This window comes from Anabrus simplex, chromosome X (genome assembly GCF_040414725.1).
Source record: "Anabrus simplex isolate iqAnaSimp1 chromosome X, ASM4041472v1, whole genome shotgun sequence".
Lineage (NCBI taxonomy): Eukaryota > Metazoa > Arthropoda > Insecta > Orthoptera > Tettigoniidae > Anabrus > Anabrus simplex.
In genome coordinates this window covers 12,685,649-12,702,217 of record NC_090279.1, presented here as the reverse complement: position 1 = coordinate 12,702,217, position 16,569 = coordinate 12,685,649, and the positions used below count along the sequence as shown (strand labels likewise).

Below are 16,569 nucleotides of genomic sequence, written 5' to 3'. Positions count from 1 at the left end.
GAATGGGAAGACACTTGCTAGAGGAAATGAAAGTTGATATACAAGGTCACCATTACACTTCCAGAATCTCATCTTTATTGGCTTAGGGGGATTTAGACAACATGCGAATATGACAAACCTCAGTGTTGAGTATCTCCAGCACGGGTGGGGGTTTGAACCGAAAAAATTATGACTCAATAAATAGAGAAATGGACATGATGGTATGTTAAATGTTGTAAATGATGGCATATTTTCTAATATTATTGAAAATGAAACGGTGTGCTCTGCTTGAATGTTTCCTAATTAATAGGTTGAAACCTGGGGATAAGCGGAGCAAAAATGTGGGTGGTAAAGGGTTAAAGATACCCTTTGACATCACTAACATGTACACCAACGTAACAATAGATGAATCCATTAAAATTATCGAAAATCTTCATAAAGAAAATACTTCACTGCAGGAAACCAAAGAAATAATTAGCCTTATTAGAACAATGCTACACCAAAATTGCTTTGCATTCACTGACAAGATTTATTGCCACAAAGAAGGGTTAGCCATGGGCTCACCATTATAAGGTATAATAGCAAACATTTTTGAATAACTTTGAAAACATCTTCTGAACGTATCAGCATTCAAAAGGAATATTATACTGGAGCAGTTATGTAGGCGACATCATGTGCATATGATAATGACTTCACTAATGCACACCAGTTATTAAACACACTAAATTATTTACAAAATTCCACCAGCTTCACAATGGAGCAAGAATCTAATAAGAAAATAACACCACAATCAGCAGGAATAATGGAAACCTGTCTTACAAAGTGTACAGAAAGCCCACTCAGGTGTTGCATGCTATTGACGAGTCTAACCATGCATACACACTAAAAATAGCTGTATTGAATACAATGACACACAGAGCTGTTTCCATACCAATGAGCACAATGGAGTTCAATGAAGAGGCACGAATTGTTAAACAAATCATAAAAGAAGACAACCACCCTCCAGGCACAGTAGATAAAATATTAAACAAACAAAAGAAAAGTCCCTGGAAAACCACCACACCTGGTTCTCAACTACATTAATAATAACACATAAAAAGTAGGTTATATCTTTAGGAAACAGGGTTTTAATTAACCTTTAGGATGAACAACACACTGCAGAGACACATCAACAAGTGCACCTAAACAAAAAAGACCCTTTCTCAAAGTCACGAGTCTATGAACTCAAGTGCCAAGAACTTAACTGCAATGCCACCAATATAGGTCAGACAAAACAAAATTTCCACACAAGATGCAAAGAACACAATAAACGATCAGATATAATCAGCATTCAGCCTTTGGGGAGCACTTATACGACAGTTCGCACTATTTCACAGACATCAACACAGATCTAAAAATTTTACACATTGAAAATAAAATCAAATTTTCGAATATGAGGGAAGCAATCGAGATCTACATCGCAAAAAGTGCTAACGTAACCAACTTAAATGACCATACACACTTAAAAACTTCCCCGCACATCGCTCCACTCACATAATATCTGGACCATACTTACTCATTAAATTGGCATTTATCACAACAATATCCTATAGATATTCTCTATTTCAATTCCATACATTATTCATCTAAAATCATTCAGTTGCATTCATCCATCTTACATAAAAGTACATTATAACATGAAGTAGGTTAATAACCTTCTCTCCCCTCTCCAGTGTGGAAAGAGTATTCCACAGTGCTTCATTCGTTCCATCCTACTTCCCCCTCTCCTCTCCATGGTACAGTGTACTAGATTTTAACATCCAGTAGGAGGGATCCACAATGTTCGGCACTCCCCTCTCATGCCTCCCTTCCTCTCTCCGTAAGGTTTGTGCTATACTCAAAACTTTCCATTTACCTCTCCATGACCACAGTCCTGAAATAGTATTTGGTGACAACAAAGTTGGCATTGGCAGTGTAGATAAGTTCAGGAGTTTTCTCGATATATTAATACTTGTAAATTTCTTATTTGTCAGTACTGGCTCATATTATCACTGAACTCTCTATCATTGACAAGTTTATGCAACGTAAACAATGCTGTACATATATGCATATTTTGTGTGATTTCATAGAGTCTGAGGATGTTCTTGTAGAATGAAACATGTCATTCTTTGTATAATAGAGTGTTTTTTACGGGTATGTTTATAGTGTAATAATTTATGTTAAAATTGTATGTTTGACAAACTAGAAAGTTTTTTGTTACATTTAACTAAGTCTACAATGGAAAGTATGGCTTCATCTTTAACAAACTCTCCATTTTATGCGTCCTTTTATCTTCCTTTCCTTAGTTCAGCTACTGTTCGATTTCTTCTGTATTAAATGGGATAAGTGAGTATATTCTGGAATTTTATACTTTAATTCGCTTTTACTAGTAAACTAACTTTTAATAGAATGTAAGCTTTTGATCACAGTCCCTCCTGCACCCCTGCAGTGTCAAAATGTTTCATGAATCCAAGTGAAAAATTGAAAGGTCTCGTAGTACGAGGGCCATCCGATAAATAGGTTTCCCTATTTCACAAAAAATACAAGCAGGCTATTTACACTTGTGCTGGCCCTGCAGTGTGGGGGTAGCATGCCTGCCTCTTACCCAGAGGCCCCGGGTTCAGTTCCTGGCCAGGTCAGGGATTTTCACCTGCATCTGTGTGCTGGTTGGAGGTCTACTCAGCCTATGTGATTAAAATTGAGGAGCTATCTGACAGTGAGATGGTGGCCCTGGTCTAGGAAGTCTAGAATAATGACGGAGAGGATTGTTCGTGCTCACCACATGACACCTCGTAATCTGTAGGCCTTTGGGCTGAGCAGTAGTCACTTCGTAAGCCATGGCCCTACGGGGGCTGTTGCCCCATTGTGCTTGGTTTTATTTACCTTTGAGAAATATTTAATTTTCATTCTACAACTCATACACTACTTTTCCACATAGTCACTATTTCAGTCCAAACATTTTGTTATCTTGGCAGCAGTTTCTTGATACCTTCATCATACCGGGTCGGTTCCCATCTCTGTAGACAGCGGTGCACTTGCTCTTCCACCTCTTCATCAGTTGCAAACCGCTTACCTCCAAGGTGCAACTTGAGTTGTGGATAGAAATGGAAATCACTTGGGGCAAGTTCCGCAGAATAAGTTGGATGGGGAAAAAGGTCCCTTTTGAAGTTCTGCAGCAAATCCTGCGTCCTTTGAGCTGAATGGGCAATATTTTCTGAGACAAGACAAGAACGTTTTCGTTGGATTTGAACTCTGAGCTTCATGAGGACCGTGCAGGACCTCTCATGTGTGACCACAGTGCATTGGGGCAGTCAGTCAACCAATACAACATCATTACAGTCCCAAAAGGCAGTAGCCAAAACTATGCCTACAGAAGCTGAGGTCTAACCGGGCAAGTTGGCCGTGCGATTAAGGCCGCGCAGCTGTAAGCTTGCATCTGGGAGATAGTGCCTTCGAACCCCACTGTCGGCAGCCCTGAAGATGGTTTTCCGTGGTTTCCCATTTTCATACCAGGTAAGTATTGGGGATGTACCTTAATTAACGCCACAGCTGCTTCCTTCCCACTCCTAGGCTCTTCCTCTCCAATTGTCAACATAAGACCTATTTGTGTCGGTGCGATGTAAAGTAAATTGTAAAAAAGGGTCTGAGGTCTTGGCCCTTTTTATGAGCATGATCGCAAAGTTTCTTCCATAGCATGCTTTGTGGTTTTGTTTTTAGAGTTGAATAATGCACCCTGCTTTCATCTCCAGTAACAGTGCGGGAAAACATTTGATCTCCCTCTCTTTGAAGCATTTGCAGGAAAGCTCAGGCTACCTCGTTCTGTTATTGCTTGTGAGCATCAGTAAGAAAACTTGGGACCCATCTTGCACAGACTTTTCAATACTGCAAGACATTCAACAATATCATTGCAATAAAGGACTGCCAGTTACCGTGCCGGGAGGCAGTAGATTCATTATCTCATCAGTGCAGACGCATTAATCTTTGTCCACCACATTCTGACCAACAGTGGCTGTAATGGGCCTGGCGCTGCGCTGTCATCATGTACATCTTGCTGCCATTCCAGGAACCATGAATGCCAGCATGCATCCTTCACTATAAACTCATACCAAACGGCAATGAATATTGGTAGCCATTTCATTTTTGCCGTGGAAAAGCGAATAACAGGACAGAGTTCACAAGTGGAAACGCTTTCAAGTGGTAGCTCCATGGCAGGTAGCGCCGTACTGGTGAACAGAGAGCAAGCACGTGCAGTTGAAGATCACCTTACCCCAGCCATACGCCAGCGGAAGTTCCTACAGTACCAACTTAATTCTAAAACATGTGGTATGCAGAGAAAAAATAAGGAAACTTATTTATTGGATGACCTTCGTAGATCATGAAAGAGCTTCTCTAACTGCCGATGTACACTCCAACACTGATGGTGTTCTCATCCCCACAGTTCTTCACAGAACACTGCATAACATCCTTGTAGTAGTAAAACATTTCATTTGTAGTTGCTTTATGTTTGACCTGCAACACATCTTTCCCTGGTCTATGACTGTGATAAGCCTGCTTCTTTCATGTTCGTTTTTTATTTTTACACTTGGATGAACAGAACTGTCTCAATGCAGTGTTTATCCCCTGTGAGTTTGGCAAAGACCAGATTATAGAAAGTGATTAAAATGTTTCAAGGGATTTTGATCTGTCTGTCTAAACAAAATGTATGTTAAGAGCATAGTATTAATATTTCTCACTGTATGGCAAATGATTTAGGACAGTTTTAATACTTGGATGTGATTCAAACAACCTCAGTGATTTGATAGACGTAATTGGATACATAAAATCAATTAATATAATTTAGTGTTTATGTCTGTGGCAGATTCCTTCCAAAATTTTGTGCGAGATGGGCCCAATTCCATCTCTGGTAGGATATCTTCTGATATGGCTAGAAAATGCTTCTCACTTTATATTTGGTTCTCAGTCTCATGCTTTCTCTGACATTAGGTTTGAACAAGGATGATAACACCATTCTCAGTGCAGCCTTTGGTTTTGAAATACTCTGCTGGTAGAAATCTCTCTCAAACAGCAGTAAAATTTTGCAAGTAACTGTAATACTTGGAAGTAGTAAATTATCACGCTCATTTGTTGGTGACAGTATTTGTAGATGTGTGTTACGTGCATAACTTATGTATCTTATTTTCCACAGGAAAATATTGAAAATGCATCAGGAATGATACCACTGAACAAAGAAGCCAAATCAGAGTTATCAGAGCCAGGGCCAATGCAGGAAAACTCACTTGAGGTAATGTACTTAATTTGATAAGCCATTGTTAGGTACTGTACCATTACGTTACATTAGCGGTCGAAAATGTCATGGAAACAGTGGACAAATATGGCGTACAATAGCTTCAGGCAATATACAAAGGCACAGAGTAGTGATATAATAAATCGATATCGACCGGTAGCAAAGAAAAGAGTCTCAAGATTAAATAATGATGGACTATAAAAAAAATTGAATAGAACAAATTCTTGACTACCTTGAGGAAAAGTTACGAGTAGATGAGGATCTGCTCAACATATTGAAGGAGAAGAGAAGGATTGGCGCAGCGTTAAATATTAAAGCAGTAACATACAGACGTCGTTGTAGATTTGAACTGCAGAATATCGGCAAAAGAAACGAAGATTTTAAGGAGAATATTTAGTATTACAACACCTAAATTCAGAAGTAAAAAGAGACTACAGCCGAGTTGAATATTGCCGAAGTCAATATATTAGCGGCAAATTAATGCTAAGGAAGGCATAATTTATTGTTTCCAAGTGGGAAGCAATATCTGTTTAAGCTAGAGTTAACAAAAAGTAGGCCGAAATTATAGAAATTACCAAATTAAGAAAAATATTACGAACAATACGAAAATCACAAAGCAATTTACGTATTGAATAGCCTACTGATCACCAGAGATATATGTATTCTACCATGTATTTGTTCTTTCATCATTTCATGAGAACTGGTGACCAGATGGAGTCAGCTTAAACAGATGGAATTGATCGCTCAAGATGAAATAGCTCAAGCCAAGATTCTCAGCCGGAGCCGCAGATGACGTAAACTTTGGACTGCAAGGGCTGCCTATTCCAAGATGTCCTAGACCAGAAGAAATCCAGCAGCAAAATCCCGTTACGAGATAAGTATTATGAGTTGCATCGTAATGAATTTGAAATTAATTGATGAAAAATATTTCATATGTGTGCAGGAGTGCTAGAAGTAAGAGATTTAGTGCCAATGAACGGATACTAGAGTAAATGCCAATTATTAACCGATGATATGTGCCAATTTCTACAATATAACCATGGTGCTTGTGAGATAATTTTAGGTTAATGGAAACAAGGTCAGATTGAGCACATATGTACGTGTAATGCTAGTCTATGCGAGCAGACCGTGAAACGTTAAGCTTGTTGTGGTTGTAGAAGATGCATGCGAGATACGAGACGTAACCTAATATTTAAGATCAATATAAGTTATAGTCATGGCCAGTACGATAATTGTTTTGTAAGAAAATGTTGAATTATTGCGGAGTTGCAGTGTGTGAAAGAATATTCAGGCTATTAAGTATTTCTACCGTAACACAGAGGTTATTTAAATGGATTTAATGAAAATGTTTTAAATATGGAGGTATATATGAAGGAAATGGAATGTTATTGTGGCAAGATATGGTTAGAATGAGGAGATATGTTACTGTTCGTTGCATGAGTAAGGGATAGATGGTTGAATTTCGAATTCCTGTGCTACATATGGTATTTATATGAGGATTAGCACTGCAAATGAAGGTTTCAGGCCATGTTAAGTTGAGTGTATGACTTCAGCCGAACATAATATGTTTCGTAGTGACTTTCAAGGCGAAGGTATTGATAGGTTACGTGTTTGTTATACGTTTCGTAATATAAATATACAAGAATAAAATGGAGTCTCGCATATATGTATATTGGAAGTTCAGCGCAACAACGCTAATAATGATGAACTGTTTTCTTTGACAAAATATTGGCACAGCGAAGTGATATTTGAGAATAAGTAAAGATATTGGCATATGATTAGGAATTAATGGCACGATTTTCGCAGGTTGGACTGACTTACTATTATATCTATGGCACTCTGTAGTAAGAATATTTGGTTTATTATGTACATGTGTCGGTGTACAGTTTTTAATTTGCTAAATTTTGGATATGATAGGAATGTTAATTACTGCATTGGTGTTTTGAACCAATATTTAAACAACGTAATGCTTAGCTCGTAACGTGATGAGTCAGAAGTGAGAATCCAAACAAGAAACCAAACATGTATCCAAATAAATTCGGACAAATAGACCGAAAAGAAAGATGGAAACTTAAATGATGCCCAAAGACAATCCCAAACAGTACTAACAGGAATATATTCCACTCCCCCATGATACATAAAGTTTTGGTCCCTACTTTTCCCCATAAAGCAACTTTTATACTGAGAATATGAAATATTATGGAAGGTTAACGTAAATGTAAACCAATATAATGGTAATTTAAAGATGTTTCAAATATGTTTATCTCAGAAGACATGAGTTTAAGAATGATCTTTGTAATTTCGAACGATTTCCTTTTCTTTATTGCCGATAAATGAATTATTATTCCATTTTATAATATATTAGCATGCTAATAAACTGAAAAACTAGATATTGTAGTAATATTGCGTTTCTATTCCTAAAGTAACTTATAGTACGTAGTGATAAGATAATACATAGGTCAATTGAATTTATGTATGCCGAATAATGGGCATTGATCAGGCAATTCCCAAAATATATGAAGACTGAATGACGGGCTGATCGTATAACTACTCTTCAACGGAATCTACGAATTATTTGGAAAATCTGGAATACAATGAAAGTAATTTACCCTGAGAAACGAATATGCACCATGTTGTTATTGCTCATGTTCATACATATGATATCAGAGTTTTATCTGTTAAGGATATAATACAGAGTCTAGGTATGACTCTTAACCCGATATTATGAATTTCGTTGCCAGAGCAATGTTTAAATAGGTGTATATTTAATTAATGCTCCAACGCGGCGCAATTGAGGAAGGTACCGCGGGAACATTAATTAACCAAACGGTGCAGTACTGAAAATAGAAAATTGCTGAACAGATATCAGTGGTTGACTCTTCATTTCAATACATATGATTGATACACTTTTTTATCAGATTGACTGTTTACTTACCTAATTTTCACCTTTCCTTCATGTTCTTTAAGATCTTGCATTATGTATCACGCAGCAGTTGGGATAGATCCAAAGATCTCTACTGTATATCATTTGGGAGGTGGTATCATTGCTATTAATATTTTTGACTTAGTGAATATTTTCAAACACGGAGTTGCTATAAGGAGCACTTTTTTGTTACTGTTCCTGGGTATTTTACTAGTTGTTCCAAATGAAACACCATTGTAATCTTGTTGATTATATTAATTATTGACTTCTAGATAATACAATTATTTGTAGATATAAGTTGCAGGTGATTGCTTGCTTACTGTCAGAATTCACTTACGTACTACACACATTGTAGCCATCTTGTGGCAAGTAGAAAACATTCTTATCCTTCCTAATGTGGTCTGTGATGATACTAGTCTATGGTGACTTATAATATTACTTAAACTTTCAATGAATAAATGAGGCCTTCAAGAGTGATCTTGCCTTTCTGTTTCATGTGTGGTAAAGGACAGTGTTTGTGAATAGGCTTTGTATGTTCCCCATTACTCACCTGAACATTTGTTACATGAATTAGGATACACATTTGATCACTGCCATCGTCCACTGCATAGCATGTGACTGTGTTGTTAAGGGCTATTTATTGGGATATTTAATTGACAATCTCTTTCAGGAATTCTGGGTTGGCTGCTGAATATACAGCCATCTGGATAATGAGAGAGGAAGTATAATCATGATCAGGGAGTGTAGTATTTTTCTCTCCTACAAGGAAATTGGATGTAGTTAGGTAAGAAGTGTCAAAAGGGTCGTCATTTAACTTTAGTGAGGAGATGTGAGTATGTGTTGTAAGAGTGGTCCATTCTTTGTTGGTTAAGTAATAAGAATTCATCACTCTTCTAAGGTGATATATCAGACTGTTGACAGCTGCTTCTCGTTTTCTATCAAAGTGTAATGCTGCAGGAGGGATGGAATGCTGTATCAGTCCCATGCCTGCAGTTGCAGGGAAGAGCTGGTTTTTCTCAGGATTGTTTTTCAGAAAGGCCTTGATTTCCTTAGCTGCTCTGAAGAAATTTATGCCATTATCACTGTAAATGTTCAGGGGGTGACCTCTGTGAAAATAAGTGAACAAAGAGAGGCGAGCAATGTAGTTGTTGTGAGATCAGGTATCATGTCTATGTAGAGAGACTTGGTAGCTAGGCAGTCTGGTCTTGTTCCATCTCATGCCAATGTTTATGAGAATTGAGCCAGCATAGTCTATTCTAGTGTTAAGAAATGGGTACACGCACATTTTGTGTATTTCACGTTAATTGTTCAGAAGTATCTGCATTCAACTTACGACCCTTGAGACGTGCATAAATGTTGCTTCTTTACCGCCCCCCTTGCTGATGGGATCCAAAACTTGCCTCTCAGAGATGTGATTAAGGGTTGAGTGCCATGATGAAGTAGTCGAAGTTGTTCCGCAATGATAATTAGATTAGTGAGATGATGATATATATACAGAATGATCTAATATTTCCTCCCCGCTAGAATTAAGGTATTGTGCAGTCTTCTGCCGACAAGGTGATGGCTTCTTGATCTATGATTATGGTTATAATCAATATGATTTAATATTTTCTACAGAACATTTATGCAACATTTGAGTGGAGGGTTCATCTCCGATATGAACAGTGGACTTGAATTTCACTCATGTTTAAAACAATCTGAGATAAATCAAAAACAATATGCAGCTACTCTCTGTACATTTTTCAATCTTGAAACTTTTGTTATGAATAAGTCATCATCAAGACTCTAAAAGCATTTGTGGCATTTTTTGAACTGGGAGATTAATTCGAACATCACGTTTTCATTTATTCCTACTCAAAGGATCTTGATTCAACCATCCAGAACTATGCCAACAAACTGTATTGTTGACAATTGTGTTCATTTGTGGTCGTCTGGACACTAAGTCAGCGGGTTTCTCTTTGGACGGCACATGGTGCCACTCATTTGTATCTTTAGCAACTTCAAACTGGGAGCCTTTAATGTTTTCTTTGAGTAGTCTTGTCAAGAGAAAGGCTCCGCAAATCTCAGACTTTGAAGAGAGAGTTATGAAAAACCAATTTTTTTTTAAGCTTTGCTGCCTTGCATTTTACACAGAGCAACATTTTATTGCTAAACAATCTGACATGCACACGTAAATGCTATTTGTTGAGCCCGTAGTGAGATGATTATAGAGAAGAGATGTTCTTGAGTGGATGACCCTTCATGGTGTATGTAGTTGAGACTAATGCCATTATCAGTCTTGACTGAAGCGTTGATATTAACAAGTGTTTTTGCTGTTTTACTTGAATGATTTTTGACAGGGTAATGTGGAATTTAATAGTGTTTTTCTTCCTGCAGGTTTTCATATTCCTCTCATGTTATCAAGTGATTTGAATTCAAACATGAATTTAATATATTCCTGGCAAAACTTGTTATTTTTCAGACGTTTTTTCCAGGGACAGGACATGCTTAATTTCCATTTGTTTAGATCAACTAAGTTTTAAATCATTTCTTCACAGGGAGTTACACAGTGTATCTAACTGACGTGTCTGTCATCATGTGTTGCTGGAAGTTTGCTTCATACTGTTTTTCCATTGGTGTTGTTCTCTTATGTTATCCAAAATAGTGAATTTTGTTTTGTAGGTTGCATACGAGTAGAGATTGATGAGGCATAGGTTTTATCTTGTCAACTCACCTCTGCCGCATTCGTCATTTACCACTGCTTTCTTCCTGGCATTTGACATGTGCACACTGCTGCAGTCACGGGACTGCAGTCAGCCGATTACCTGCATCAAACATGGATGGCATCATCGGTTTTAGATTGTACACTCTACACTCTTCATGGATGTTTTCGGCGTTTCTAGTGCCATGTGTCATTGCTTTTCCTTTACCTCCCCTCTTCATGTCATCTTTACCTGTTACCTTGATGCACTCTTTGGCTGTTGGACAGAAGGCAAAATCTTTGTGTTATGCTGGTGTAAATTTTCACACTGGTATGGGACTTATTCTTGACCATAAGGTATTGTAAACTGCGCTTGATTCTCGAGTGAGCCGATGACCGTAGATGTTAGGCCCCTTTGAACAACAAGCATCTTCATCATCATCATCATCATCATCACCATCATCATCATCATCAAGACTCTTGAGTGGTAATATTTGATTATGTATCCATAAAGGTGCAGCTGCATGTCTAATTCCTTTATTTGGAATGCTTTTGGAATTTATGTGAAAATGAACTTTCTGTGTGTCAATTCTCTAAAAAATCGTGGAATTAAAAATTTGTTTACATTCCTGAACTGCATAATAGTGTTATCTTGAACTTGCTTTGCTCATATTTTCTAGTCATTTCAATTCTTACTGTATGCCCAGATTTTGTAATTGAAAATGCTGATCTTTTATTCAGTCACCTGTTCTTATTTTTTTTCTATAGAGACACTAAGTCAGCGGGTTTCTCTTTGGATGGCACATGGTGCCACTCATTTGTATCTTTAGCAACTTCAAATTGGGAGCCTTTAATGTTTTCTTTGAATAGTCTTGTCAAGAGAAAGGCTGCTGGTTAGGAAATGTCTGTTCTGTTTAATGAAACTAATTGTAAATGTTAGTGACACTCTCACTGATCTTTGTAGTATTTCCTTTGTGTTTGGTTGTGAACTACCTTTTGATTTTTTTTGTGTTGTACTGTTTGTAAGTTGTTGTGCCTTGCCTTTCAATACATCCGAAGTAGCCAGTTCTTGTTCATGCACTAGTGTCCATGTATTTTCCTGAATGCTTGTGCATTATTTATATCTTACCCCTGTTGTACAATCCATAGTATAACCTTTCTAGGCCAGCACGTGCATATGTCTCCTTGATGTTCACCTTTTATCTTTCATAAGTAATTGTACTAACCTGTCCATCAGAGATTCATCTCAATTTTGTGTTTTGGAGAACTGGTTAGTTTTTATGAGTTTGCTGATACATTATTAAATGGTGTATGAAAATTTGAGTTCTTGGGAATAGGTCCATTTGAGGAGTATGCAAAATGGGATCAGCAAGTGTTAAGTCTCTAGGAATGTTCCAGTAGGAAATTGTCATTGTTGAAATTGTGGTTCTTTTTCAGAAGCCCTAGCCAGGGTAAAGTCGGTGATGAAATTGTCTGTAGTGACGTTTCTCCCTGTTCCCTCAATATCTTTGACAAGTCTCAATACCACATTCCTTCCATTGTTCACTTCTCTCTCTGTTTACTGGTGTAGCATTGTCAACTGTAGAGGCGCACACATAAACCGTGTCCAAATCCGAGAGGAGCCATAATTTTGTTGCATATTTTCCTCTTGGTTTGGTAGATAAATACTGCTTAAAGAGGCATTTTCCCTAAAGGAAGCCAGCTGTTCATCCACAGTATTATTTTCATATGGAACAAACACTTTAGTTAGTTGTGAAACGAATATATCATGAACTTCTCTTATTGCTGTTAACTTGCCATTACTTGTATGAGCTGGTCTCTCTTCCTTATTATCGAAGCTCAAAACTGGGTTATCATTTAGGACCGTTGAAGAGATATTGTAGCTCGAAGGATAGCGTGACCGTCTGCTTCATTCCATACTTCTCGAAGTGATTTGCCGACTGATTTGTAGACTCCACCGGGCGAGTTGGCCGTGCGCGTAGAGGCTGTGAGCTTGCATCCGGGAGATAGTAGGTTCGAATCCCACTATCGGCAGCCCTGAAGATGGTTTTCCGTGGTTTCCCATTTTCACACCAGGCAAATGCTGGGGCTGTACCTTAATTAAGGCCACGGCCGATTTCTTCCAACTCCTAGGCCTTTCCTATCCCATCGTTGCCATAAGACCTATCTGTGTCGGTGCGACATAAAGCCCCTAGCAAAAAAAAAAAAAAAAAGATTTGTAGACTCCAGCAAAATCAAGCCTGCAAATATAGATAACTGCATGTTATTGTTGATTGTGATTATTAGCAGTTAACAAAAAACAGAAACTGCTATTGTTTTCAAATTGCGTAAATCGTACATATCTAGAAATGCTTCAAACTCTATCAAAGAAATGGGCCTCTAGCTTTCCCTTTATCTGCAAAAACCCTCTTCATTTCAAAATTTTCCCATAAAGTGGTTTCCAGCATTTTATCAATGATGAATAACTTCATTGCCAACATCTGGGATCACCTGTCCTCTGAAGAGCATATCTCGTGGGTCCAGGTGCAATTCTCATTATGTTACTCAATCTGGAATACTCATAATTGAAATTTACGTTTCTCTGAAGTATTATTAATATAAACAACTGAAATATTGAAGAGCATATAGGCCTATAGATATAGGTCCATGATGTAAATGAAGCAATAGCATTGTTCATATTACAGTGCAACCCCAGTTTTGTGTGACCTCGATTTAGCATAAACCCGCATTTAATGGAAGAAATTTCAGGACTTGAAAATTATTCCATAAGAGCAATGCAATTTTATATTCAATTTTACATAATTCAAAATACTGTAGGGCAAAACTCGCATTTAGCGTTAAGAAAATGTTAAAATTTTCCTATTTTTCTATTCATTTTGGTTATGGGACATTAAACACCACTGCAAAAGACGTCGTAAGCTTGCTAAGGATGATTCAAGGCAGAAGAGGAATTTGGAGCATGGGCACTTAGAGCTAAAGTGAGATGTCTGACTCTGATTGACATCTGTTCGCGGCCGATGTAGTAGAACAGAACCCCCGTTTTAATGACAATGTTATTATAATCTATGAAAATTCCTGTATTAATCTGTGCAATATCCTTTAGTTACAATACAATGAGAATCCTTTTACCGTTTCATCCATTATCACAGGCAAATTCAGGCATGTTAGTTTTCATCCATTACCAATATTCATACACTCTACTCCAGGGTTTATATTGAATGTGATCAATCATCTTCTCTGTTGATTCATTGCTACGCATGAGTGAATTGATCTTGAGTGAGTCTGAGGTCTTCTCACAACACAGACTGGTGTATTAAACATCGGGATAACATATTTTTGCAATAAGTGCAATGACAGCACTTGTTAACTCTTAGAAATAAAAGCTGAAGTAAAAGATTGCGTAATTTACTATGTTCTGAAATAAAATAATAATGTGATACTTCTCAAGATACAGTGGTGTGCATAATTAATTTCAGAGGTTAGGTTATGTACTTGCGCATCTTGTTAAATTTCAGAATGGCTGTTCCCATGTATATTTATAGTAAAATTGTTATTATTCTACACGGAGCTTGAAATTTATTTTTATAAAATGTGCGCAGTAAACCTATGCTACAAAAAAAGAATAACAGTAAAAATTTCCACCTATTTGATACTTATATTTGCATTAAGCAAATCAATTAATCATACACAGTACATGTTTCATTCCATTTTGGAACATCTTCAGCTGTATTACATTGCTTAGGTGAAAACACTAAGTATTTATCTTTTTAAGAATATCTCAAACAGGTACCTTGTTTTACTTAAAATCTACGTAAATTTAAAATTTGCAATAAATTAAAATGAATGTGGATGGTTGTATGGGGACAAAGGCTGCATTAGCTGCGCTCCTCCAAGGACATAGTAGATTTTAGCAACAAGATTACGGGGAAGCTCTTTTATTAATAGTAAAACAGCAATCAGCTTCAGCGATCCTGAACTAACTGAATTCAAGAGATATTTTTGTAAATTTAAAACAAATAGCAATCACGTTTGAAGGAGCAAACGAAGAGAACACCTTGTAATATTCAGAGCAGTGACAAAGGAAAGTTATATTTTCAAAAAAACTTTTTATTAGAAGACAAGCAGAATATTTTGGTGATAAAAGTGCTGGAAACATTTATTACAACATCTGTTCAAGTGAATAGATTTTGTTTAATAGGCTAACCATAAGCAGATCCATTTCCCTCTCATTTCACCACCCCATTCAACCATCCACATTAATTTTAATTTATTTCAAATTTTAAATTTATGTATATTTTAAGAAAAACAAGGTACCTGTTTGAGATGTTCTTAAAAAGATAAATACTTAATGTGTTTACCTAAGCAATGTGATACAGCTGAAGATGTTTCAAAATGGAATGAAACATGTACTGTGTGTGATTAATTGATTTGCTTAATGCAAATATAAGTATCAAATAGGTGAACATTTTTACTGTTACTGTTTCTTTGTAAATAGGATTTGATACAGGAAATGAAGCTGATTTCTTGCAATTGATACCTAGGTTAGGTGATGCCGCTTGAAATAGGAAACTGGCAATGTTTGCAACAATCCTTTGGACTGATGCTATTGCAGTTCTTAAGAAGGAAATGTAATATGGGTGTTCAGTCTATTGGAATTAGAAAATACATGCTAATGAGTCGGCTGCTGCTTGGAAAACATCCGCAATAATGTTTAAACAAACTGATTGCTGTTCAGTAGTAATTTTAATGGGTTTGTGTGAGTTCGGTATCTTTCCTGCCTTTTATGAAAAATCATGCATAACCTTATAAGAAAAACCTTAAAATGAAGAGATTTGCATTCACCAACAAAAAATTGTCAAAATGAAGCACAAACTGTAACTACAGTACAGTGTATAATGTAGATATCTCCTACTTTTATTGCTGTCATTGTGTAAATAACATATGATGGCACAATATATGTTAACCCCCATTTAACAATAAAATTTCAGGTCCCTGTAAAAACGTTAAATAGGGGTTTTTCTGAATGTGGAACGTACCTTACACCTGATTGTCAATATGGTTGTTTTCTCCATTCCGTCCCGTTCGAGATATGTACACTTCTTTTTGTACAGAGTCAATCTCATCTTGTAGTTTATAACCAAATACTTGGAGCTCGTCATTTTCTTCTCCCTCCAGAGAAACGTGATCGTCATCAGTTTTTTGGAAAACACAAATTCAGGATCAGCCAATGCATCATCAGCTTCCTCTTTATGTTTAATCTCACTAATTTCATATAGATTTCTCATTAACTGCTGATGCCCAGCCATATTTGATCACAGAAACAATGCAGCACTCCCTAGTCGTGGAGGTAGTCCAACATTGTTTGTGTAGTGACCAGCAGGTAGGGCAGCAGTGATATTAATGGATATGTCCATTTGATCCATTCATCATATATGTAATTTTTTGAACTGGTAGAGTAGTCAGCAACTGAAAAATATTTTTAAATCATGTCAATACCTACTAAAGGAGATGAACAAATACACAAGTTTTTTGGCATATACAGTTCATATTTTGTCAGTTACAAGCAATTGAATATTAAATCTGGGTCGATGCAACCCATTCAGATTAGAAGGATTAAATGAGGTATAGACGAGCCTTAATGAACATGTCGAGATTCTGATAATAATGTCCAACTTCATTATAATG

General features: G+C 36.9%; 1 protein-coding gene across 1 annotated transcript in view; it reads left to right on the top strand.

Annotated features, from left to right (window-relative positions):
- LOC137503222 (uncharacterized) overlaps positions 1 to 16,569 on the top strand; it is a 75,497-nt gene that overhangs the window by 3,711 nt on the left and 55,217 nt on the right. The window contains exon 3 of the mRNA XM_068230761.1: positions 5,183 to 5,278. Coding sequence (XP_068086862.1) covers positions 5,183 to 5,278 — 96 coding nt within the window. The remainder of the gene's footprint in view (positions 1 to 5,182; positions 5,279 to 16,569) is intronic.